This window comes from Drosophila ficusphila, unplaced genomic scaffold, assembly GCF_018152265.1.
Source record: "Drosophila ficusphila isolate 14025-0441.05 unplaced genomic scaffold, ASM1815226v1 contig_436, whole genome shotgun sequence".
Taxonomy (NCBI): Eukaryota; Metazoa; Arthropoda; class Insecta; order Diptera; family Drosophilidae; genus Drosophila; species Drosophila ficusphila.
In genome coordinates this window covers 460,450-482,838 of record NW_025064352.1, presented here as the reverse complement: position 1 = coordinate 482,838, position 22,389 = coordinate 460,450, and the positions used below count along the sequence as shown (strand labels likewise).

The 22,389-nt window shown below is 40.4% G+C and overlaps 6 protein-coding genes across 10 annotated transcripts; 3 read left to right on the top strand and 3 right to left on the bottom strand.

Moving 5' to 3' along the window:
- Positions 1-135: 135 nt before the first annotated feature.
- On the top strand, positions 136-2,125 carry LOC108098235 (syntaxin-5). Of its 2 annotated transcripts, none has more exons than XM_017201020.1 (3): positions 136-199; positions 301-1,162; positions 1,247-2,125. In XM_017201020.1, the coding sequence occupies exons 2-3, from the start codon at positions 487-489 to the stop codon at positions 1,978-1,980; spliced, it is 1,410 nt and encodes a 469-aa protein (XP_017056509.1). In that variant the 5' UTR covers positions 136-199; positions 301-486; the 3' UTR covers positions 1,981-2,125. The 2 variants fall into 2 exon arrangements, with proteins under 2 accessions (XP_017056509.1, XP_017056508.1); XM_017201019.1 differs by having other exon boundaries at positions 171-208.
- A 421-nt stretch (positions 2,126-2,546) lies between these two features.
- Positions 2,547-3,683, bottom strand: LOC108098237 (protein cornichon). Of its 2 annotated transcripts, XM_017201021.2 has the most exons (5): positions 3,583-3,683; positions 3,339-3,521; positions 3,164-3,276; positions 2,948-3,091; positions 2,547-2,878 (listed from the first exon to the last, which is right to left on the bottom strand). In XM_017201021.2, the coding sequence occupies exons 2-5, from the start codon at positions 3,486-3,488 to the stop codon at positions 2,851-2,853; spliced, it is 435 nt and encodes a 144-aa protein (XP_017056510.1). In that variant the 5' UTR covers positions 3,489-3,521; positions 3,583-3,683; the 3' UTR covers positions 2,547-2,850. The 2 variants fall into 2 exon arrangements, with proteins under 2 accessions (XP_017056510.1, XP_017056511.1); XM_017201022.2 differs by lacking the exon at positions 3,583-3,683 and having other exon boundaries at positions 3,339-3,570.
- A 96-nt stretch (positions 3,684-3,779) lies between these two features.
- LOC108098233 (cell division cycle protein 20 homolog) lies at positions 3,780-6,102 on the top strand. 2 transcript variants are annotated; one of them, XM_017201016.2, is made up of 4 exons: positions 3,780-3,869; positions 3,931-4,275; positions 4,420-4,741; positions 4,885-6,102. In XM_017201016.2, exons 2-4 carry the CDS (start codon positions 3,964-3,966, stop codon positions 5,829-5,831), a joined length of 1,581 nt encoding a protein of 526 aa, XP_017056505.1. In that variant the 5' UTR covers positions 3,780-3,869; positions 3,931-3,963; the 3' UTR covers positions 5,832-6,102. The 2 variants fall into 2 exon arrangements, with proteins under 2 accessions (XP_017056505.1, XP_017056504.1); XM_017201015.2 differs by having other exon boundaries at positions 3,806-4,275.
- Positions 6,096-19,025, bottom strand: LOC108098234 (NF-kappa-B inhibitor cactus). Of its 2 annotated transcripts, none has more exons than XM_017201018.2 (7): positions 19,009-19,025; positions 17,351-18,079; positions 16,381-16,558; positions 16,006-16,216; positions 7,845-7,933; positions 7,522-7,779; positions 6,096-6,430 (listed from the first exon to the last, which is right to left on the bottom strand). In XM_017201018.2, the coding sequence occupies exons 2-7, from the start codon at positions 18,046-18,048 to the stop codon at positions 6,359-6,361; spliced, it is 1,506 nt and encodes a 501-aa protein (XP_017056507.1). In that variant the 5' UTR covers positions 18,049-18,079; positions 19,009-19,025; the 3' UTR covers positions 6,096-6,358. The 2 variants fall into 2 exon arrangements, with proteins under 2 accessions (XP_017056507.1, XP_017056506.1); XM_017201017.2 differs by lacking the exon at positions 19,009-19,025 and adding an exon at positions 18,546-18,685.
- A 1,217-nt stretch (positions 19,026-20,242) lies between these two features.
- LOC108098265 (NIF3-like protein 1) lies at positions 20,243-21,283 on the top strand. The gene has a single exon (XM_017201063.2). It carries the CDS (start codon positions 20,327-20,329, stop codon positions 21,197-21,199), a length of 873 nt encoding a protein of 290 aa, XP_017056552.1. The 5' UTR covers positions 20,243-20,326; the 3' UTR covers positions 21,200-21,283.
- On the bottom strand, positions 21,264-22,382 carry LOC108098263 (39S ribosomal protein L4, mitochondrial). Its single transcript, XM_017201062.2, has 2 exons — positions 21,663-22,382; positions 21,264-21,557 (listed from the first exon to the last, which is right to left on the bottom strand). Exons 1-2 carry the CDS (start codon positions 22,331-22,333, stop codon positions 21,338-21,340), a joined length of 891 nt encoding a protein of 296 aa, XP_017056551.1. The 5' UTR covers positions 22,334-22,382; the 3' UTR covers positions 21,264-21,337.
- Positions 22,383-22,389: the final 7 nt, after the last annotated feature.

Genomic DNA, 22,389 nt, shown 5'->3' with positions numbered 1-22,389 from the left:
ATCTTTAAAAATTGTGCAAATTTTCGGTGAAAGTAATACAAAAGTTAACATTTAATTTTTTACTAACAGCTACCAGATCTGACTATAGCTACATATTCACCGCCAACTCTTGTGCCAATCGATAGTTCTAGATATCAACACGTCATCGTCATCTGTCATATGTGAGGTGTGTTCGTGTGTGTGCGAGTGAGTGTGTTGGGTGCGTGTAGTGAGTTTTCTGCAATCTTTAACAATTATTATGAATTTTCGACAAAAGCAAGGGAAAATGCTCATTCAAAAACCAAATTATACTTTATCTAGGACACACAGGACTGCCCAATAAGTGCCGAGTGGAAAAACCAAAGGAAAAATAGTGCTTTAAGAAAGGAAAACAAAGGGGAAAATTTTGCCACTCTGAAGGAAAGTCCAACAGATCAGATCGTTTGTGTGTGCATATGAGAAAACGGCAACGTCAACTCCAGGGGACAAGCTGCAATCTGAAATGAGATGCAAACCCGAAGACGCCTTCATCAAACGGACCAGCAGGATTACAGCAGCAGCAGTACCTATACCATTCAAGAGGATCAGCAGGGAGGAGCAGGAGCAGGCGCAGGATTTGGCGGAACGGGAGCAGTTGGCGGATCGGTAGGACTAACAGCACAGTCCCTGATTCAATCACCGACTGCCCACGAGGCGGCCATCCACATTGGGGAAACCAACCAGTTGGGGGAATCTCTTGCAGCCGACTACTCCGACGACAAGTACGGAAAGGCGGCCCGCCAGTGGAACTTGCGCGCCTTCTCGGGTCAAGCTTTGCGCACTTTAAGTGCCGCCGCCGCAGTGGTCACCGGCAATCAACCGGGCATTAACAATAACAATAGCCAAAGCAACTACAGCTACCCCGCTTCCAGTGCGAGCAGTTCGCAGTTGTACCAACCGAAGGAAGAGCACCTAGAGCCAGAACCCGAGCCGGAAATCTTCGTCATGGCGGGTCGCGATCGTACCGGTGAGTTCGCCAATGCGATTCGATCGCTGCAGGCACGCAACATCACCCGAGCAGTCAATATCCGAGATCCCCGCAAGGCCAAGCAGGTGCAAAGCTACTCGGAGTTTATGATGGTGGCAAGGTTCATCGGAAAGAACATTGCAAGCACCTACGCCAAGCTGGAGAAGCTTACAATGTGTGAGTATATAAATACTTTATATTTGGTATTGAACTTTGCTATAAAATGCAATAATTTATTGGCATTCCCGCTGCTCATTTTAGTGGCCAAAAAGAAGAGCCTCTTTGATGACAGACCGCAGGAGATCCAGGAACTGACATACATCATCAAAGGCGACCTGAATGCGTTGAATCAACAGATTGCCCGACTGCAGGACATCTCCAAGGACCAGCGACGTCACACGAACGGCAAACACCTGGTATCACATTCCTCAAATATGGTACTGGCCCTGCAATCGAAGCTGGCCAGCATGAGCACGGATTTTAAGCAGATTCTGGAGGTGCGCACAGAGAACCTCAAGCAGCAGAAGACGCGACGGGATCAGTTTAGCCAGGGACCAGGTCCTTTGGCTGCTCACACCGTCTCTCCATCGACAGCCAAGCAGGGATCGCTGCTTCTCAGCGAGGAGAACCAAGCAGTGAGCATAGACATGGGCAGCAGCGACACCACGCCGCTCTTGTCAACCCAAACACAGATGGCTATCTACGATGATTCGGATAACTACGTCCAGCAGCGGGCGGAAACCATGCAAAATATAGAATCTACCATCGTTGAACTGGGCGGCATTTTCCAGCAGCTGGCGCATATGGTCAAGGAGCAGGAGGAGATCGTGGAGCGTATTGACACGAATGTGGCGGATGCGGAACTAAATATCGAGGCGGCCCACGGCGAGATCCTCAAATATTTCCAGTCTGTTTCCAAGAACCGTTGGCTGATGATCAAGATATTCGGCGTTCTCATATTCTTCTTCCTGTTCTTCGTTGTTTTTATGTCGTAATCAAACGCCAATTGCCCTTTATAGCCCCATGTACCTATTCATGAATACAGCATTTTAATTTAACCAAGATTCAATCACAATATTGTTTATTCCAAGCTGTGGCTCCCCGGAACGATTGTAAAATAAAGTTATAAATACGTACAAACGTTGAGTCTGTTTATTTGCAAACTGTTTTCAAGTTAAAATAAGAAAGGAAGCTAGTGAGCCGAAAATTAATTACCCTTTCAGTTGTACCTTAACAAATGTATAGAAACAAGATTTTTTTTTCTATAGTTAGTTTTATCCTTACAGCATCAGCGACATTTATATTATACTTATTAGCTTAAAGAAATGCTCTTCATTAGACGATATGAACTTTTGTATATAGCTAACGAATTACGTAAAAAGTGCTTGCTAATCATTACTGCCAAACAATTTCAGATCCTAAACTATATCTATGTTGGCCATGCTGATAAGGCAAACTACTCTTTTAATCTTTATTGTTCAATGTGCTGGTGCCTCCAAGTTCCTCGTACTCAGCCAAAGACTCCGCTGTCCCTCAAGCTAAACAGAAAAAAGAAAAATTATAAATTTGATTTGACTTTTATTCAATGCTTAAAATCCAACTACACCAAATATGCGAAATGCAAAATCATAATAAAAATACGTTACAATCTCTTACTGGAGACAATAGATTACAAATTATAAAAAAACAAAGCTGCAAAATGTCTTAATGGATTTACACTAGAATATACAAGTGAAGTATTGTTCGCGGTTTGATGGGAAAATCTCTCCCAAAAACGGAGTCTCTTTCCGAGTTATGACAACTAATACACAATGCGGATGCGCTGGCGCCAACAATGAGATCCCCAGGCAGCTGCCATAATGCCTCTATGTCGAGATGAGCGAATAAACCATGCTAAAATTAGCGAGAATTGTTAGACAAATGGGAACCCGGCCACCTAGAGTATCAATTATGTATAATTACCCGTATATGTAGTAGAAGAAGCTGATCAAGTAGACGGCTAGCTTGATCCAACCCTCGCGCATGTTCCTCGACAGGGTATCCGTTTTAAGGACCGTAGTGGGATCATAAAGTCCGGGTCCTGACATCACAGGGCGGTTTTTGTAGCTGAAAACAAGAATCAGGTAGACTGTTTTTCATCTGTTGTTTCAATGCTGTCTTTTGAAATGAGTCACTTACCGCCAAATATGATAGGCTATGAGAGGTATGTTGATACATAAAGAAAACCACTCGCCACAGAACAAGAATAGCAAATTTAGAAAGATGTGCAGCAAGTACTCCGGTAAAACCAGCTGTAATTTAAGAATGTTCAATTTAATTATAAAGTTTAATTGTAATCGCAAAGTTTACTGACCGGATTGAGGCTATTGCACTGATCAATTGGGTTTTTATAATCAGTTTTTAGCTCGTCAAACGCAATGACATGGAATATGGCGAAAAATATTAAAAATGCGTCCCCAATAAGGGCCACTATATACGTGAAGGCGGTAAAGTTGAAGGCCATCTTCTAATAACGCTCGAGCACGTCTTTTAGGTGCTAAACAAAGTAACTTGCTAATTATTTACGTAAAATTTCGGCTTCCAATTGTAAAACTCACTTGTTTTTTTACAAGGGCGGAGATGATGACAGCTGTGCACCAGGGATGCAGTAATTATGAGATTTTTTTTGTAATAAACGGTTCCACTAAAAACGTTTAACAAAAAATAAGAAGAAAAATAATGGATTTTTCAGCATAGAATTTAATTTCAGTTTTAACTTTTGCTGGTATTTTTGGGAACCTAATCATAAAAAATACTACTACAGGCAAACGCCTACGGTCACATTACAATTCCAAACTGAACCGCCATTGCATTGCGTCCTAAGAAAAGAAAACTAGACATCTAAGTAATCTATGAACTTCAAACGACTCCCGTGCAATTTTAAAACAATTGTGTAATAAATACAGAAACTACTTGACACTCCATATAAGCGGGAAATCATGTCGCAGTTCAACTTCGTGAGCGATTTGCAAAATGCATTGATCATGGACGGTGAGACGCGCGGACCTGCGCCCCGATGGAAGAAGAAGCTGGAGGCGTCCCTTAACGGAAGTGCAAATACCACCCGATCGGTACTATCCGTATCATATAACACCAGTTTCTCGGGAGTCCAGGCGCCCACAAAGACCCCGGGAAAGAGCAGTGATGGCAAGACTAAGAGGTCCACCACCACTCCCACCAAGACTCCCGGAGGCGGAGATCGTTTCATTCCAAACCGGGCGGCCACCAATTTCGAGCTGGCACATTTTCTGGTAAGAGGTCTCCAGTCATAAAACCACAAGTTTACCCTTCTGTTCGCTTTGTACGGGCTTGATCCCTGCAATATCAGTATAAGTAAAGTAGTTAAATAAAAATTACTCGTCCCCAATAGTAAACTCAAACTTATTTTTTGTTAGGTAAACAAGGACAACGGCGACAAGTCCGATGAAGAGAACGAAAAGGCCACCACTAGCAACAGCAACGAGAGCAATGTCCAGGCATCAGCTCATAAGGGCGAGCGACAGAAACTCATCTCAGAGGTGGCACAGGTCAGCGACTCCAAAGAAGGCCGCATTTTGTGCTACCAAAACAAGGCTCCTGCAGCTCCAGAATCGCACAACAATCCTCTAAAAGTCGTTTACTCCATAAAGACACCCATATCCACAAAGAGTGGCTCTCGCTACATACCAACCACGTCCGAGAGAATTCTTGATGCTCCTGATTTTATTAACGATTACTGTAAGTCAACATCAGCTCTTATATTTATAAAATCTACATTATAATCATTATTTTGTAGAAACATTGTACTAGTTTCTTTTTATATAGTTGTGCAAAAAAAAAGTTAATAATGCCACTTCGTATCATTTGTATGCTGTTTCCAGATCTTAATTTAATGGACTGGAGTGCGGACAATATCGTGGCCGTTGCCTTGGGCAGTTGCGTCTATTTGTGGAACGCCCAGACCGGAAACATCGAGCAGCTAACAGAATTCGAGGAGGGTGACTATGCAGGATCTCTATCGTGGATCCAGGAGGGACAGATCTTGGCCATTGGCAACAGCACCGGTGCCGTGGAGCTTTGGGATTGCTCCAAGGTTAAGCGCCTTCGGGTAATGGATGGCCACAGTGCCCGAGTTGGTTCTCTGGCCTGGAACTCGTTCCTGGTATCATCTGGCAGTCGTGACGGCACCATCGTCCACCATGATGTACGTTCGCGGGAGCACAAGCTGTCCTCCTTGGCTGGACACACACAAGAGGTCTGCGGCCTGAAGTGGTCCACGGATTTCAAATATCTTGCCAGTGGAGGCAACGACAATCTGGTGAATGTGTGGTCTGCGGCCAGCAGTGGCGTAGGAACAGCCAGCGACCCTCTGCACAAATTCAATGACCATCAGGCTGCGGTGCGAGCTTTGGCCTGGTGTCCCTGGCAACCGAGTACTTTGGCCTCCGGCGGCGGCACCGCTGATCGCTGCATTAAGTTCTGGAATGTGAACAATGGCTCTCTGATGAAATCAGTAGATTCCAAATCGCAAGTCTGCGCGCTGTTGTTTTCGCGTCACTACAAGGAGCTGATCTCTGCCCATGGATTTGCTAATAATCAACTGACCATTTGGAAGTATCCAACGATGGTGAAACAAGCCGATTTGACTGGACACACCTCGCGTGTCCTGCAGATGGCCATGTCCCCAGATGGCAGTACCGTTATCAGTGCTGGAGCCGACGAAACTCTGCGTCTATGGAATTGCTTTGCTCCAGATCCTTTGGCGGCCAAAAAGGCGGTTTCCAATACCAAGGCCAAACAGAGCGTGTTCCGGCAGAGCATTCGTTAACAGGATTAGTGTAAGGACTGTTTTAACTTGTTTTTTATGGGCAATTACTTGACCAACAAAAATCGAAGTTGCATTTCCCTTTTTCCATACTAGACAATTATTTTTGATGCCATGCCAATTTATTAGTTTCATGTTTAGAATTTTTGTAGTTACGGATTGATTTTTCGATGTGACCCCTACCAACGATATATGAACAATAAATTTTGTGTTTAACTTTTATTTCTTAGAGTTAAGTTTGTGTGCGTATAAATAAAATGCTTGACATTCTGCATCCTTGTATGCTTTATTTCGCTCTAAATACTATCGTTAGCACAAGCAATTTAATTCGTTTACGGCTGGGATAGTAAGTACATTTGGTTTCCATTTCGTGGATGCTTTTTGTGAACGTATGTCAAGAAATATAGCATACTTTTCAGGGCAGGAAACGTGTGCGTTCGGGAACATCAATTCAACCAGGTTGGGAGTTCGGGTTTTGTTAATCATATATATGTTTAGTCTAAATCGTATGTACAGATTGGATTGGGCATTTAGGCGACAGTCATGGGGTTACCACCATTGTAGCTGACAAAATAGCGGGGATCACCAAAGCGATCGTACGTCTGAAAGTAGAAGATTACCACAAATGAAGCAGGTTAAAATTAGTTTAAACAAAAGTGCTAGGCAAAAATTTTAATTTTAAAACAAAAACCACAAAAAGCGAAAAAATAAGCAAACAACATAACAAGAACTTGTAAACAAGAAAGATGAAAAAGTTCAGGGTGCAAACAGTTACAAACCTTTAAAATCCATTCAATATCAAATTTCAAAAATATTCATTGAGAATTTGCTAGAAATGATAATTTAGTTCAAGAAAACTTTATCAAAGCTAGTAAAAACTCGTCTTTATAAAATTTAAATTTTTTTGTTCATTTTTGTAGAGTAAAATTTTTATTTTGCAACATCATTTCATTCAGTCAGAACATGAAAACATTAATTAGATTTATCTACCTTAGTTCTAAGGTTTATGGTTCATTTTTCATAATAATAGATTAGTGAGTTAATCCACAGACACCCTCACGCACACACAAAAGATTCAAACATACAGACACAGGCATACGAATACATAGATGTAGGTGGATAGAATAGCAACAAACATCAAGTTTTACATTGGACAGCTTATTATAATATAAATTGGTACAGTGCATTTTCCTTATGAGTATAGAAAAAGTTCAGTTTTAAAACGCACAAAAGTTGTCCGGACAATATTATTTTATCTATGGTTTGTTCTTAAAAGCTGGTGGTAAAATGATACCGCGACTGTCGCAGCACCGCTTATAACCAGAATTACTTTATTGGTTCAATTTGTTTTCTTTTTTAATGGGTTCTACTAAAACATAGATCCCCTCTATTACAGATCAAGTGCGGATATTTACTTTACTTGCTGCTCTTCTGCTGTTTGCTTTCTTTTTCCTTTTCTTTTTCCATTTCTTTTTCTTATTTTTTTTGGTTAACAATACATAAGTGTTACAATAGTTCTTCTGCTCAAGTGTAACAATTTTTTCCAACTGAATACCAGTTCAGCTGGGTACATCTTTCTTATTTAGTTTTTGAACATTTCGGAAGCTGGTGGTGGCCCATTTTCAAATTGTGTCTACGCTCTATGATCTCAACGATCCTTTCTTGGTACATTTTCTTAAGCAGTGACGCTCACCTTCGTATCGTCTAGATCTTCGATATCGCTACTGTCGTAATCACTGTCCGGTGGCGTTACGGTCTCCGCTCCGCGTTTCTCCAGGATGTTCTGCATTCGCGACTTGTTCATGATGCAAGCGAACTGGTAGGCCGTCAGTCCGGCATAGGTGGCCGTCTCCAGGTTGAGCTTCTCACACTCATCGAGCAGGAAGTTGGCCAGATCCTCGTTGCAGCCTTCGATCGCAATGTGCAGTGGGGTGCGTCCTGATTTGCCCTCCTATTGAAATCAGGATTTGAAGTTAGTAATGAATACTCAATTTTTTTTTTATATTTAAAGCTTACCCTAGCGTTAATGTCAGCTCCATGGGACACCAAAATGCGTAAGATATCAATGTGACCCGCTTCGGCAGCTAAATGTACACAGCGCTCTCCTGCAATGAAAAAAAGTAAACGATTTTGTTAAATAATAATAATAAATAATTAAAAACTTTTTTGTCCTTTTATGAGAGCTGTGACAGTATGATCAACAGTTAACTTTTAAGACGATAATGCAAATTGCTCATAATAAAAATGACGCGAGCTTAAAAGTTGCAAAAAAAAACAATATGAGAACATCAATAAACATTGCCAACTTGTATAATATTCTCCCTTCAACTGTTGATCGAAAAAGCTTGATTTATGAATGAACTGCGAGCTTTTCGACAGTGAAAAAAGCTGCTGCATACGATCGCTTTCCATTGTAAAACAAGTAGCGTTTTATAATACGAACAAAAAAGCTTTGATTACGACAACGACCAGTTGGGTGGCAAATGAGGGGTCTTCCGGGGGGCTGGGTGCAAAGTGGAGGCTTTTGCCTTATAAGACAATATGACAACCCGTTGACTTCGAATGCGAGTGTCTGTGTGCCCGATCGCCGACATTGGTGTGCGTTGAAAAACCCAAGAAATTCCCACAATAAAACAGCAGCAATAACACACCAGCAACCAACAGCAACAACAACAACAACAACAATGGCCAGTGACGAGGTAAACCGGGGAAAAAAATACAATAAAATAAAATAAAAATCAAACAGTTGGCGTTAAGTTAAGTTAACAAACCAAATACAAAGTTGGCTTTTGGGTTTCTGGCTACAAGTTTGCTCAAGTTCAAATTGGTTTAAGCATATAGAAATCTGATATATGGGCACACGAACACAGGTGTATGAAAATAATAATACAAATATATTGCAAACTAACATTTCGCCCAAGAAACGTTCAAATTCAGCTCATGTTTCAATTTTGTTTAATGATTTTTTTCCAAATGCTTTTGCGTTTTAATCGCAAATACAAAAAAAATTAAAAAGAATTTATGTATATATATATTAGAAACCTTATCGGAACAAATTACAAATTTATTATCTTGTTTCTGTGTTACGCTCTTTTTCAGATTCTTCCTCAATCGGTTCTAGTATTGTTAATATCGAGTCGTTGCTGGAATACAGATCGCTTGGCAAAGAAACTAAAAAAAAACTGAACACAAAGGTGGATTGTTTAGTTTCTGTTTGTTTTTGTATTCCATGCCTTCGCTTTTATGGCTTTATGATTAGTTGACGTAGCCGTTGTTGTTGTTTATACTGCTTTTGCCATATTATTTGCCCGCCTTTTAGTTTATTTTTTGCGGCTGGGCTACACGTGCTGTTGATTGACTTTCACACACAAACGGTTGGCACATTTGCATTAATCGCACACATTTACATGACCAGCCGGAGATTTCCGCTCAGAAACTGTTGTTTCTTTAAACGGAGAACTTTCTGTGGTAATAAACTAACGAGCATTCCTATGAGTCAGTAAAAATTTTTAAGCGAGATAACCTTACAGTTCCCCTTTGGAAAAACAATAAAAATGACACCTTAGGTTATCGTTCGAAGATTAAATATAATAATAACCTAAGTACCCGCGGAATTTCCAAAAACCAAAATGAGAAAGAAAGCGCCTAAGAAAGTCAGCAGTCCAGTTTTTTTTTTTTTTTGATTTTTTTTTTTTCTCGAACTTGACAGCTTACAACAGCAACAATTGTGTCACAAGTTTTAAAAATAAACGATGACCACATGGAGTTTTTAAAGCTCGACTAACTAAAAGAGAAGCCGGTGAGCTAGTAAAAGACAATCCTCATTGTTGTTGCCTTTTCAGCACAGCAACGTGCCAATCGTTAGCATACGATTAAAGACCCATACACAGCGATATTCGGTATTAATAGACGAAGGGGCAGTATAAAACATGAAATATGAAACACAAAAGTTTGTTTCAAACTTTGTTTTGCTTTTGGGAATTCCCCCGTCGCCGGACAGAGGGCTGCGTCACAAGATCTCCCAGATTATAATCCGTTTTCTTAGCCAGCTAGTCTGACTCGAAGACACGTCTTCAAAAAGCAGTTAGACCAGAAATAAATACGATGGTTGCTCAATTATTAGAAATATCTGACTTTAGCATGTTTTCTACGTTCGAAAAACGAATTAAATCCCATCGTTATCGGTTTAATTTATAGCAATAATTGAAATTTAAATGGGTTCAATTGTCACAAATATTTTTAGCGATTTCTATAGCATTTTATTAGGTCATATAAAAAAGTAACTACACGACTGTAAAATTTAAACTTTTTGAACCAGAAATATGCGAATGTTATCGCCTTTTGAATATTTTTAAGCTTGATGTCACGACTTAAAAAAGACAAGCTTGAATATGATTAAACAGCCTGAACATATACAGCTGAGGGAGAAATTTTAGAGCCAAGAATTTGAATAAAGTAAATACAATTTAAGCACTTTCTTGCGATAATTTACATGAGGAAAAAGTACTACTATTTTAATGTTGCTGTAATTCTTTTATCGTTTCACAGTTTCTTAAACAACATTTTCATAAAGTATGTACTTATTTTTCAGAGATTACTGTAATCGGATTCGAGTTTTAGCAATTAATGACCATTATGAAAGCATTTAGAACTGCGCATTATGGGAAATTCTATTTACCCGGCACTTGACAGCCTGAACACTTTCACAAATGCCACCACCGCCCACTTGATCCGATCGCTGCGCCCACCTCCATTCCCCCTTATAGCACCCCAACAATCTCCACCCATTACCTTTACGATATATTGTTGTTTCTATTTACACAGGCGGCGAAAAAAGGCAACGATATCGACAACGACCTTATGAGAAAAACCCAACGGCGCAGTTAAGAGTACTCCACAAGTCAACCGAAGTCGCAAAGTTCATAAATTTATTGACAGCGCAAATATTAAACGCAATGCTGTCTTCGCTTAATTTTAATTAATTGTGTTTATTGTTGGGGCAGAGTTTTGGTATTTCTACAACGGGTTTTTCGCTTATAACCTTTTGTATTCTCTTCTTTTTTTTGTTTCAAATATTTATTTCTTGTATTCCCCGGTTTGCCAGTTTTATTGTCATTCAGTTTGGGTCATTGATTCATAATTATACAATTACGGAATATCTTAATGTGTTCGGCATGGGTATTTGCATTATTTATTGAAGTGGGAATTATCAGAAAGCTGTTTCGAGTTTTCCACACACAAACGCGTGCCAAAAGAAGTTACCAGGCCATTAGGGGAATTACCTGGCCCAAGACATGGCCAATGAAATTAAAGCCAACTGTCCAAATATGACGGCCCGGCAAATACCCCAAAAATAAATAGTAAACAGCCAAAAGTGGGGAGAAAAGACAATATCAAATTAATAGCTGTTTACTTCAAGACTTCTGGGCGCCGTTGGGCAATTGAAATGCATACACACAACTATTTTCGAACTTTCCCAATGTGGAAATCAGCTAAACTTAAGTGGAAAACCCAGATAGCGGTCTGCAGTCGGCCGCCAAATGTAGCGAAAACAAACAGCACAATTTAGCACAATTAAAGCCATGGATTTTCCAACCCATGATGACGACGACGACAACAACGACGACTGACTTGGCAATGAAAGTGTTTTGAAAGCAACTCGGGCTCAGTTCGCTCCCCCACGATCACCCGTGCCTGCCCCCAATCCACTCTATATATCGCTCGATCGTTATGTCAGCGGATTCGCCTTGTTGACTTTCTTTCGAGCTATGAATGCGAAATGCAAATAACTCCCGACTCGAACAAAATCGGGTGGGATCGTCAGCCACGTGTGGGACTGCAGAAAAAATGAAAAAAAAAAAAACTCAACAAAAGAAATAAGTAAAAAAGAAAGGGCAGCACAGCAATTAAAGCGCAAACGAAATTTGGGGATAATCCCAAAGTGGTCACCTTTGTTGAAAGGAGATCAGCCTTAGGTTTTTCTATTTGTCAAAGCAATAGCAGTTAGGATTTTCCGCTAACGTCAGGTATTATTCATTGCGTTACTAAACTTCCGTCACATTGTTTATACTCTTTGCGATTAGCATGAGCTCATTGTGTGTTGCTGGTTTTAATTTCACAGTAACACTTACTGTTACTCATTAATTTTTTGTTTACATTTTAGCAGCTTTTACAAAATAATTTAATAAGCTAGCATTCATTTATTTAAGGCTGACAATGTTTTATTAAAGAAATGACCAAAACCTCGCCCACTATAATGTGAATAAACTCAAAAAACGTTTAAATCGTTCAAACAAAAGTCACTGATCTTGGAGGCTGTGGAATTATCAAAATCGAAAAAGTTAATATTTCCGTATTACCAATTACCTAACCTTGTTCGTTGTCCGTTAAAGTGAATAAACTTTAAGTGTTAAAATCCGAGCTAAGTTTCAAAGCTAAGCGGATTAATTTCACTACAGTTTTTTATTAAATCGAGAACCTCGATCTCTTAGAGGGTTTATCTCAGCCTCGGTAATCGGCTGTTCCGCAACAGCTGCAAAAACGGGAGAGTCCAGGTTTAACCTTGTGTCTCGCAATCGTTCATGACTAATTTATTATTGTTTATGGGTTCTACATGCACTGATGTAAAACTCATTGATAGTCGAAAGATTCCAGAATGCCGTAGATTGCAGATGTCATTTAATAACGAAAACTCAATCAATAATGCCTGAAACGGGTTTGCGATTGTGTAAAGCTGAGTAAACCTGACCAATTCGCTAGATCTCCATATACTACTTCTAGCTGCAGTCGAAAGCTCAAGATTTTTGTTAATAAATTTCCCAGTGACGTTAATTGTGCACTTATTTCTAACCCGTTCATCACATCGTTGTTTTTATGTGGCAATTTAAAGGCTACGCCAAATGGTTTTTAGGTTTTTCTGAGTTTCCGTCAACTCATGGTTTAACTGCAAGTTTCTACGGGTCTGAGCATTTTAAAGCACGAGACCTTTACAGCACATATGGTTAAGATCCCTAGTGAATAGCGTCATACTCGAGTGGTAAAACCTGCACTCCGATAAAAGCCAGCTATCTATTTGAATGCGAATGGGGCGAGGACGTTTGAGAGCGCAGTTAGCTGTTTGTGAAGAGAGTCATATAATCGCACCGTAAGCGACCACCTATGGGGTTTTCCTCAAATTGCTGATAACGCACGATTTCCAGTTACCAATGTCTGCTGACGATCGAACACCGCTGGACATATTTCATTTGCCTTTTTTTTGTGCCAGCTTATCAGCCGGGGAAGTACTGGAGTTACTGCTCTTAATTGTGATTTCAGTTGCCAGGCCACAGATTTCATGGGTTCTTCTTTGAAACAAAGATATGTGATGGCACACCAAATGCCACACATGCAGCACAAATGTGTGAGTCTAAAAATTCCCTCATTCGGTTTAACCGACATTTGTTTATTGCTTACTCACATACCGATAAGACGAGATATTTTTCTGTCTTTTCCCCGCTATTGGGAATATTTTTGTATGGAAATAAGTTCAAAATCCTCTGTATGGTTTCTTGGAAATCCATGGGATCCAGCTTAATACGCCCCAAAACGTCACAGTTCCTAGCACGACAAGGGTTTATTTTCACTGATAACCGAACTACACTCAATCGATTTGTGGTGTTTATTATCAACATTGGGAATTTCTGGCGTTCTTGGTTTTCCAAAGAGCAAAGCAAATAATGTTGTCAAGCGACGCGGAATAGGGACTAAAATCCTATACTATTTATAGTGGTTGTCCTTGAGAGCCTTGCGTGCATTTATTTATATAATCTCGGTCCGTTTCCCGATTGCGTGACAAGCGCGTTAATGAGGCCCAAAAATGGATTATGGCCAAGTTATGGCCGGTTGGTCGACCCCTATGCATTTGGCCATAATTACTATTGTGGGGATTTCCAAAAAATACAGAGATATTTTTTGATGGTGGTGAGACTTCACCCCTATTCTGCTGATAACGAACCTTTCCCAATTTCCGTTTTTGTCTGCGCCTTTAATCGGCCTAATGCTATCTTTATTCTATTTGTTTTATTTGTCTTTCTTTGCTGCATTTTTTAAAAGTCTGCTCATTGCTGGCTCTGTGCCAAAGAGGAAAATGTGGCCTATTTATAAAGAAATTCCTCTCGTACACCCTAGAAGACATTTTCACTTGAAGTTACTTTATTTTAGAAGAACATTCCAATGCAATGCAATTAAATTTAGAAACCAAACACTAATTATAACAAGAGAATACACTCTTAAAAAGAAATATATGTATAATCAGGTGTATGAATGAAATTATGATAGATAATGTTGTTTACTAGATGACAATGTTAATCAACTTTTTCAAGGCCTAAAACTTTAAGATGCCCTAAGGAGGATCGACTAAGGGAATCTGTAAACAAAATATTTTGTTAGAAGAAACTGGAACAATCTGTAAAGTTCTGAGGGTAAAATTATACCCAAGAGGTTCTGACGTCAAAGCTGGAGTAAAACGCATTTGAACCGTACATTAGAGGATCTTGTGTTTACTTAGTAATCTGAATTATATACACAATGGTGCCCCCGAAGACCCGCCATGAATGTTTTCAATAGCTTTCGAATTTAATGCTTTGCCAGTGGGAAAACCCAGAGATTTCAAACAGGCGAAATATTCAAAAGCGTCTGACCGTCTCGTTTCTTTTTGCTTTGTTGGTTTTTAATAGTTTTTGTCGGAAATGTCTGCTTTTGGCTTTCGGCTAGTCGAAACACATTATGTGCCGTGTCTGAGCAGGTTATATATAGCATCTCTATATATCCACAATATGCGGAGCAGCTGTTTTGTGGAGCTTCAAACCGGTTAGCGCTGCTAAAAGCTGGCCGTCGGATAAAAAAAATGTTTGTTCACCAAATGTTTGCCACTCACGAATTCGGATTTTATTTTTGGCAAGGTTATACATAGCAAAAAAAAAAAAAAAAAAAACAGCGGGGCAAAAAGGCCAATAGAAATCGATTAAACAAACGAAAGGTTAACAGCAAATAACTTCGATTTTGCAATACTTTCTGACAAGTTTATTAACCTCTCTTTGAAACGGTAATTACAAAACTTTTACTTTTTGTTGACTTAACATTAATTTGAGGATTTTTTTGGGTTTTGAGCGGGTCTTCGTGTTTAAATGTTTTCTTATAGAAATAAAACTGGATATAGGGTAAAAATACATACATTTTGGCAAGCACTCAAAGTTTCCTAGATACGTATGGATTTATTTTAAGAGTTCAATTTTAGAACCTTCCTTGCTACTCCCACATGGTATACATTTTCAGTGGGTAGCACCCCCACATTACGATTTAAAAATCGATAATTCGATTTCTGGTCCGCAAATAAAGAGTAAAATCAAATAAGGAAACACATGTTAATGATGGGGACACACCTGGCTTTACGCGTGGAAAATAAATTTAATTTAAAATGATTTCCTTGATGCAATGCATTGGAAATTAAGGCAAAGGAGTAAAGCAAATGAAATCAATGGATTTTCAATTTCGAATAGCGCTTGTGTATTTCTGATTCTCCCAACCAACAGAAAACTAAATATTATTCTATTCTTGTATAAAATTGCTTCTATTATACACGGCTGACGTCTGAAACTTTGCAAATGTTCTTGCGTTTTTCGTTTATTTTCGTTAATCAATAACAAAAACGCGAACGGGCGGAGGGCTGTCGAGCGAAAATTTCACAGAAATGTGTCGGGGAGGCCAATGTATTTTTGGCATCTGCTCAAAGGCGTTTATATAGCCTATAACAATATATATGTACAACCATAACGTATGCATATATACTATTCTATATGGTAGACGACAATGTCTCGCATTGTGGCTAGCCGCTGGCGGGACACCAGATATATATAGAGCTATATAATGTTTAGACTTTTGGCACAGATTCATATTTTCATGATAAATATCGAGTGCGCTGGGCCAAAACCAAAAATAACCAAGTTTGAGAACTGAAAAATTCCTACAATTTTGGAAAAATTATTAAAAATTTAATTTAAATGCGCTTAACATTCCCCCAAAACAAATATAGAAACTTGTTTTTAATATAGAAAAAATGCATAAAATAACAAGATGAAAGAGTTTACACAGACTTTAAAATTTCATAAGGATTTCAAAACTAAGGTCTTTAAGAACTTACCATCATAGTTTCGAATCTCCAGGTCGGCGGGCAGACGAGCGTAGCTAAGGGAGCTCACCGCCTTATCGTTGGAACGGTGTCCGTATTGTCGGTGGGCCTCATGGATCTCGGTGGCTCCGAACTTCTCTGTTAAGGCACGTACGCACTGTTTCTCGCCAGCATTGCAAGAAAGATGCAGAGCCGTGTTGCCATGACGATCGCGAATCGTGGGCTATTCAAATGAGTAATTTGAAATTTTGTGTTCGTTAGATTCAGAAATTAAGTTCACGATAAAGTTCTATAGAATCGTGAATGAGTTATTTCTTTTAGCATGTTCATTGAGACATTATGAAATTAAAGTTTCCTAAAAGAAGTTTTTATATCAACTTTAATTACCTCAGCTCCGGCTAGCAGGAGCATTCGCATAATATTCGGCTGGGCAGTAAGGGCGGCCAAATGAAGGGGAGTTTGTGCTACATCGTTCTGGATGTTAAGCAGGCACGGATGCGGTGCCATACGAATTAAGCCGGCCACCACGTCCACGGATCCCGAGATGCAGGCCAGGTGCAGTGGTCTGAAAAGAAGAGCAAAAGATACACATTGAATTTGTGAGTTTATTTACCTGCCGTTCGGCACCCGCACTTTCTTCCCTTCCCGTACACTTGTCGTCTGACATGTGGCGGCGTAAAAACCCAAGTAAGTTAAGTTAAGGTAAAGTAAGGTGAAGAAGAGGTGCCCCGAAAAACCTGTTCCCGTACCTGCCCACATACCAGGAAAACCCCGAAGCCTGACTAAAAAACATGTGTCAGTCGCGTTTCTCAGACAATGGTCTTTGAGTGATTCACGAAACTCTCCCCTTAGCACGCTTGGTGGTCAGTGCAATGTAGCGCGGTCTTTGTTATTTTGGGAAATTTGAAATTCTCATCGGAAATACAGCACGTCTGAGTTAAAAGAAACTTTGAAAAAATTCAATGATTGTGCTACAGAGAGCCGGAAGATTGAATAAATCAGTAAGCTGACAGTAATGCCTGGTTTCAAGTCTAATAATACCAACGATGCTTTCTTTAGTTTAGGTTTTTATTACCTGATTATGTCAGACCTAATCATTCGCAAGATCATTTCTACAGCTGTTGATTATTGCACAACATGGGTTATACAAAGATTTTGTGATGTTTATCGAGCCCAAATGTAAAAATTATAAACAAAGACTAAGTTGGCATTCAAGTTGTAAGTATTATCTGAGGTATTGTTTTTTGGACATTGGTGGAAGTATATTTAACATAAGCCTTGTGCAGACTAGTATTAAATTTTCTGATATGTTCGCTAAACAATCAACTTTTTTTCACGGGATATAATTTTTACTTACGTGTCACCGTCGTCGTTTTGCTGGTAGAACTGCTCCCAGGCGTTCATAATGCTGATGCTGCTGGGTGGAGCGGATGTGGCTGCTCCAGATCCGGAGGAATTCGGGATTATGGTGTTGGCTGTGGAGGATTGCAGCTTGCTGCGGTTGGAGGTTTGGGGGCTGCTCTGGCCGAGGTTGTTAAGCTGTTCGCCGCGATTGGCCAAATTGCTTTGGACGGTCCATTGTGGAATACCTGTGTCCGTGCTGTTTTTTAGTCGCATTTGATCGGCGGTGCTATCCTGTTGCTGTTTCTCCTGATCCTGTTCCGGTTCCTGATCCTCCTCCTCGTCGATAATGCCGGAATCAAGGACCACGGGCTGTGCGTTCTGGAGTTCCGACTCCTTCTGAACCTGCTCCTTATCCTTGCTATCCTGGTCCTGCTCCTCAGACTCAGGGGTTATCTCCTCGCTAAAGATCTGCGAGGATTGCGGGCCCGAAATAAAGCCCGAATCACTGGTTTCGTTTGGCACGGCAAATTCCTTTTGCTTGCTAATGGCGGCCGTTTGATCTTCTGTTTTGCCGCCAAATTTACCGCTAGTGGATGAGGGGTTTGCGATATTAGCGGGGCCTCGTTCTTCAACACTGGCAGCGCTGCAGCTGCAGTCACTTGTTGCTGTTGCCTTTGTTGCTGCCTCCGCTGCTTTTGTTGGGCTCCACATTTTCGTGCTTTTCCGGACTCTCTCAGTTGGGCTGCAAATATATATACATATATATTATTTATACATATATATATTTGTCATTTTGAACTTTGCTTTTGAGCTTAGTCTTAAGCGCTCTCTTTCCCTCTCACACACACATGCACACCCGACAGTAAGCGCTCGCACGTAACTGCTCCAAGTGCGAGTGAAACAAACATATAGACTTTAGCGAACAAGTGAAAACGCAATAATTTTGTAGATTAAAGCAATTTTAAATTTTATCTACAAGTTTTAGCTCCAGAATCATAAAAATAAACATTTCGCACAAGTATTTTTGATTTTGTAACATGAATATTATCCTGTTTGCCTTTACACGTTTGTTTCACACGCACGCAAACACATACACACTGTAGGAGATTTCTTTATCTTCCTTCTCACACAGCTTCCTCTTTTTCAACTCCTATTTCCTTTCACGTTTTTTGTTAAAAATGTAGGCACTATTTTCTGTATATCACTACCTTGCTTGGTTAATTGTCTGGCTCAGTTTGCTTCAACACGCGTTGTTATTTTTTTAAGTCTCAAATTTATTTGCTATCTGCACTTCTCATAGTACCGAGCGCACGTCTGGTTTCTTTCACGTTTCGATACGAATTGCGAGCGAGTTTTTGATGCGAGTATATATAAACATATATATATTTATATATAAAGTCTTTATCATGAGAGAATAAGTATATAGTATCGTCGGGTCCGTTAACAATACTTAATACTTATTGTTTTGGATTGTTGTTTCTAAACCCGAACGATTTGGCAGCCGACGAGACAAAATGAGAAAGAGACAACGCAGCTGTGTGGGTTTCTGCGGGAGAGCCCCAAAATGTTGCCAGATGGCCAGTAGAGCGCCAAGTTCAAATCGCACAACAACAAAAGCAGTACTAGCAGAAGCAACAAAAGCAATAACATCAGCAAAATAATTAATTATACTTTTTACTTGAGATCCGATCGGTGAGTTTTTCAGAGCGATGTTTAGTGTTCTGTGGACAAAATGCGTATGACGAACGAACCGACAAACATCGGGGAAAACATCGCAGCGATCGTTTCGGATCAGCTGCGAAGGATACTCTCTTGGAATCTGGAATTTGGAATCTTGTACATTTCTACCTGGGTTTCCGGTATGCCGGTTCTTCACATGCTATCTACAGCCTCTCGCTAAGTTTCAGGGGTTATTCTGTATTTGTCATGCGGCCTCCTTATGGGGTTTTTAAAAATTTAATCGCACTTCGTTAGTGCTTAATCATTTAATATAATTTAAGAAATTAAAAGAGGTTTAGATTAGACATTATTATTGGGAAAGTCTTGTTCAGCTAAATTTTTTAATTGGGGGTTTTCTCTACTTGTAATTTCTTTTGGGATTTTACTTGCATTAATTCGCAAATGCATTTTTATTCGATTTTCGTGAAATTTCGATTAATGAATTGCCTACTTGTGACCTGTATTTGTGGTTTGGAGCACTTATTAAAAATCCATAAAATCCATACACAAGCCAAGATGCACGCATAACGGTTAATATTTTTTGACACTGTAAGAAAAGCATGAATACATTTATTTTCTAGACTCTTAGAAAAGATGTTATATAATCAAACCCTTGGGTGTATATTGATAAGATAAGAATTTTTCCTGGAAATTTGGGTTTTAAGACGGTCAACTTGAAATAAGAATAATAAATAATGAGAGGTTCATGACTCTGGATTTTCTGGCTTTGGTTTTTTGAAAAAAACCGCCACGATACAGGGGCGGACGCAGGGGGTGTGCGGGGGTCCCCCCCCAAATCTAAGACTTTTTCAAATTCCTTTATAGCACACTGTCTTTCAACCATATAAAAAAAAAAAATTTTGATCGGAACCCCCCCCACAAACAAACAAATTTTTCGATCGAACCCCCCCAAAATTTTTTCTGCGTCCGCCCCTGGTTTTTTCTTATAAATTCCGGTTTGTGGAATTCGGATTTGTTTTTTATTTTAACTTTGATAAGCGGAATATACAAAAAAAAATTTTATATTTCCCAGATTCCAATGAATTTCTTAAAGCATAACTTTTTTTTTTTTTTTTTTTAAAGACATTCATCTGGATTAACCCCACATATAAACGACTCTTTGATAGCGTAATTATAATGCAGGGTATCAATCTGTTACTTGTTGATACCCTGCCATAGACTAAGTTGGCAGCGCCAATTTCCAAGTGAGACATTTGTTGACAGTTCTTTTGCATTTATTAAATAATAGAACAAACAAGGGCGGCAAGGAATGCTAAGAAGGATGAGCACTTTCAGTGGTCAAAAACTGGCAACAGTGGTGAAGGAGCTAGAGAACTTTGCGCCGATTACTTTGGCAGAGAAATGGGACAACGTTGGACTCCTTATTGAACCGCACCGAGAAAAGCAAGTCAAGAAAATCTTGCTAACCAATGATTTAACCGAACCTGTGATGAGCGAAGCACTAACAAAGGAAGTGCAGCTTATCATCAGCTATCATCCGCCTATTTTCAAGCCCCTGACGAGAGTAACTCAGTCGCATTGGAAGGAGCGTGTAGTGGCCGCCTGTTTGGCCAATGATATAGCCCTTTACTCACCTCATACAGCGTGGGATAAAGCATGCGGTGGCGTCAACGATTGGCTGTCGCAGGCAGTGGATATCCTGAGTATCCGGCCTTTGGAACCCGAATTAGGAGCTCCACCGGGCACAGGGTCCGGCAGATATATAGACACCAAAATGGAGCTCTCACAGGTGCTTGAATCCTTGCAAAAGCACATCGGAAACAGCGTACACGTTGCTCTGGCTGTGGATCATAACCCCAAGACCCTTATCCAATCTGTAGGCATTTGCGCTGGGTCTGGCGGTTCCCTTTTGAAAGGCATCAAAGCGGACCTTATTATTACCGGCGAAATGTCGCACCACGAAGTGCTGGAGTTCACCCACAACAACACAACTGTGCTGCTTTGCAATCACAGCAATTCGGAAAGGGGTTTCCTAAAGCAGTTCTCCCCTAAGTTGAGCGAGTCCCTAAAGGGAGCCTGCGAGATTTTGGTATCCGAGACGGATAAGGATCCATTGGTCACTGTAGCAAAGGATCTAAATAAAGAGCAAAGCGCTTTTGCTGACTGCTACATAGTTGGTTAAATAATGTATCTCTCCTCTTGCATAAATTGAAAATATAATCTGCCAAGGAGGTTAATAAAAAACATTTTTACGTTTAACAATGCATTTTCTGGCATCCATAAAGATTACAAATAAACTAAAGTCGAACATCTTTAGCATCTACACTTGATCCAACTTGAATTTTCCGCCCTTGCTGGCGGCGTCGTTGCGATGAAGTTGGTAAAGCAGCCTTTGCTCCAGATGCTTGACTGCAGCCACAGTCAAAACAAGAGTGTCGTGTTTTAGCATGGAATATACATTGAGACCGAAGGATGGCATTAAATTGACATATCCTAGGTCATCACTGGCCTGACATATATTGGCGGGGAACATGTGATCTCTGAGAACGAAGGAAAATATATGTGTGAATTAATATAAGCCATAATCTAAGCAGTTAAGTACCTTTAAAAAGATTTTTTAAGAGTTTCCGAATAACAATACTTACTCGTCTACAACCAAAACAGAGGGTCCCCAATTCCGCTCGGCGATCAGGTCTTTGAGGAACTGGGAATCTCCGGTGGGGATGTCCACGTTCTCGATGATGTGCAGGTCATCCTGAGCCAGCTTAACGCTCAGAGTGGAGGTCAACCCCAAAACCCTTTTGTAGAAGGGCAGCATATAGAAGTGGGTAGTGGGCGATCTGGGACCGTGAACCACGCCACCGCCCTTGAGCATAGGTGACCGGAGGGATCCGTGGCGGGCACGACCTCCTCCCTTTTGGGGCCATGGCTTTCGGCCGCCACCGCGCACCTCCGCCCGGGTTTTTGTGTGCGCCATGCTTACATAACGATACTTACGCTGCCACTCCACATTTTCCTGAATGATGTCCACCCGTGGCTGGGCAGCAAACACATCTGGATGCAGTTCGATGAGGCCAACTTTTCTTTCCGCCACCGCATCTGTATTTTCGATCCACGCCTGACGGGCCGTACTCCTGCTTACCGGCGTAAAATCCGTGTAATTTTGCGGCAAAATTAACGGGGATTTGGTGGCCAAAGGAGCGGTGACCGCCGCCGCGGACTCCGTTACAGCATTGCCTTGATTGCTACTGCGGCTAAATGTCCTGGCCACTGGATAAAGCACCTGCCTGGACTTATTCAAAATATTTTTCAACATTTTAAGGCAGCATGCGATATTTACTAGAGATGGCACAATACAGCTGATTGACGACC

Excerpts from the sequence above, each read along its gene's own strand:
- LOC108098237 (XM_017201021.2), bottom strand. The coding sequence starts at position 3,488 with ATGGCCTTCAACTTTACCGCCTTCACGTATATAGTGGCCCTTATTGGG. Across the intron at positions 3,277-3,338 it reads AGTGCAATAGCCTCAATCCG|CTGGTTTTACCGGAGTACTT; the intron begins GTCAGTAAACTT and ends CTTAAATTACAG. Across the intron at positions 2,879-2,947 it reads TTCTTCTACTACATATACGG|CATGGTTTATTCGCTCATCT; the intron begins GTAATTATACAT and ends CGCTAATTTTAG.
- LOC108098234 (XM_017201018.2), bottom strand. The coding sequence starts at position 18,048 with ATGTGGAGCCCAACAAAAGCAGCGGAGGCAGCAACAAAGGCAACAGCA. Across the intron at positions 16,217-16,380 it reads TCCTGCTAGCCGGAGCTGAG|CCCACGATTCGCGATCGTCA; the intron begins GTAATTAAAGTT and ends TCATTTGAATAG. Across the intron at positions 7,780-7,844 it reads GAGCTGACATTAACGCTAGG|GAGGGCAAATCAGGACGCAC; the intron begins GTAAGCTTTAAA and ends TGATTTCAATAG.
- LOC108098233 (XM_017201016.2), top strand. The coding sequence starts at position 3,964 with ATGTCGCAGTTCAACTTCGTGAGCGATTTGCAAAATGCATTGATCATG. Across the intron at positions 4,276-4,419 it reads TCGAGCTGGCACATTTTCTG|GTAAACAAGGACAACGGCGA; the intron begins GTAAGAGGTCTC and ends ATTTTTTGTTAG. Across the intron at positions 4,742-4,884 it reads TGATTTTATTAACGATTACT|ATCTTAATTTAATGGACTGG; the intron begins GTAAGTCAACAT and ends TGCTGTTTCCAG.
- LOC108098265 (XM_017201063.2), top strand. The coding sequence starts at position 20,327 with ATGCTAAGAAGGATGAGCACTTTCAGTGGTCAAAAACTGGCAACAGTG.
- LOC108098235 (XM_017201020.1), top strand. The coding sequence starts at position 487 with ATGCAAACCCGAAGACGCCTTCATCAAACGGACCAGCAGGATTACAGC. Across the intron at positions 1,163-1,246 it reads GCTGGAGAAGCTTACAATGT|TGGCCAAAAAGAAGAGCCTC; the intron begins GTGAGTATATAA and ends TGCTCATTTTAG.
- LOC108098263 (XM_017201062.2), bottom strand. The coding sequence starts at position 22,333 with ATGTTGAAAAATATTTTGAATAAGTCCAGGCAGGTGCTTTATCCAGTG. Across the intron at positions 21,558-21,662 it reads TCTGTTTTGGTTGTAGACGA|AGATCACATGTTCCCCGCCA; the intron begins GTAAGTATTGTT and ends CTTCGTTCTCAG.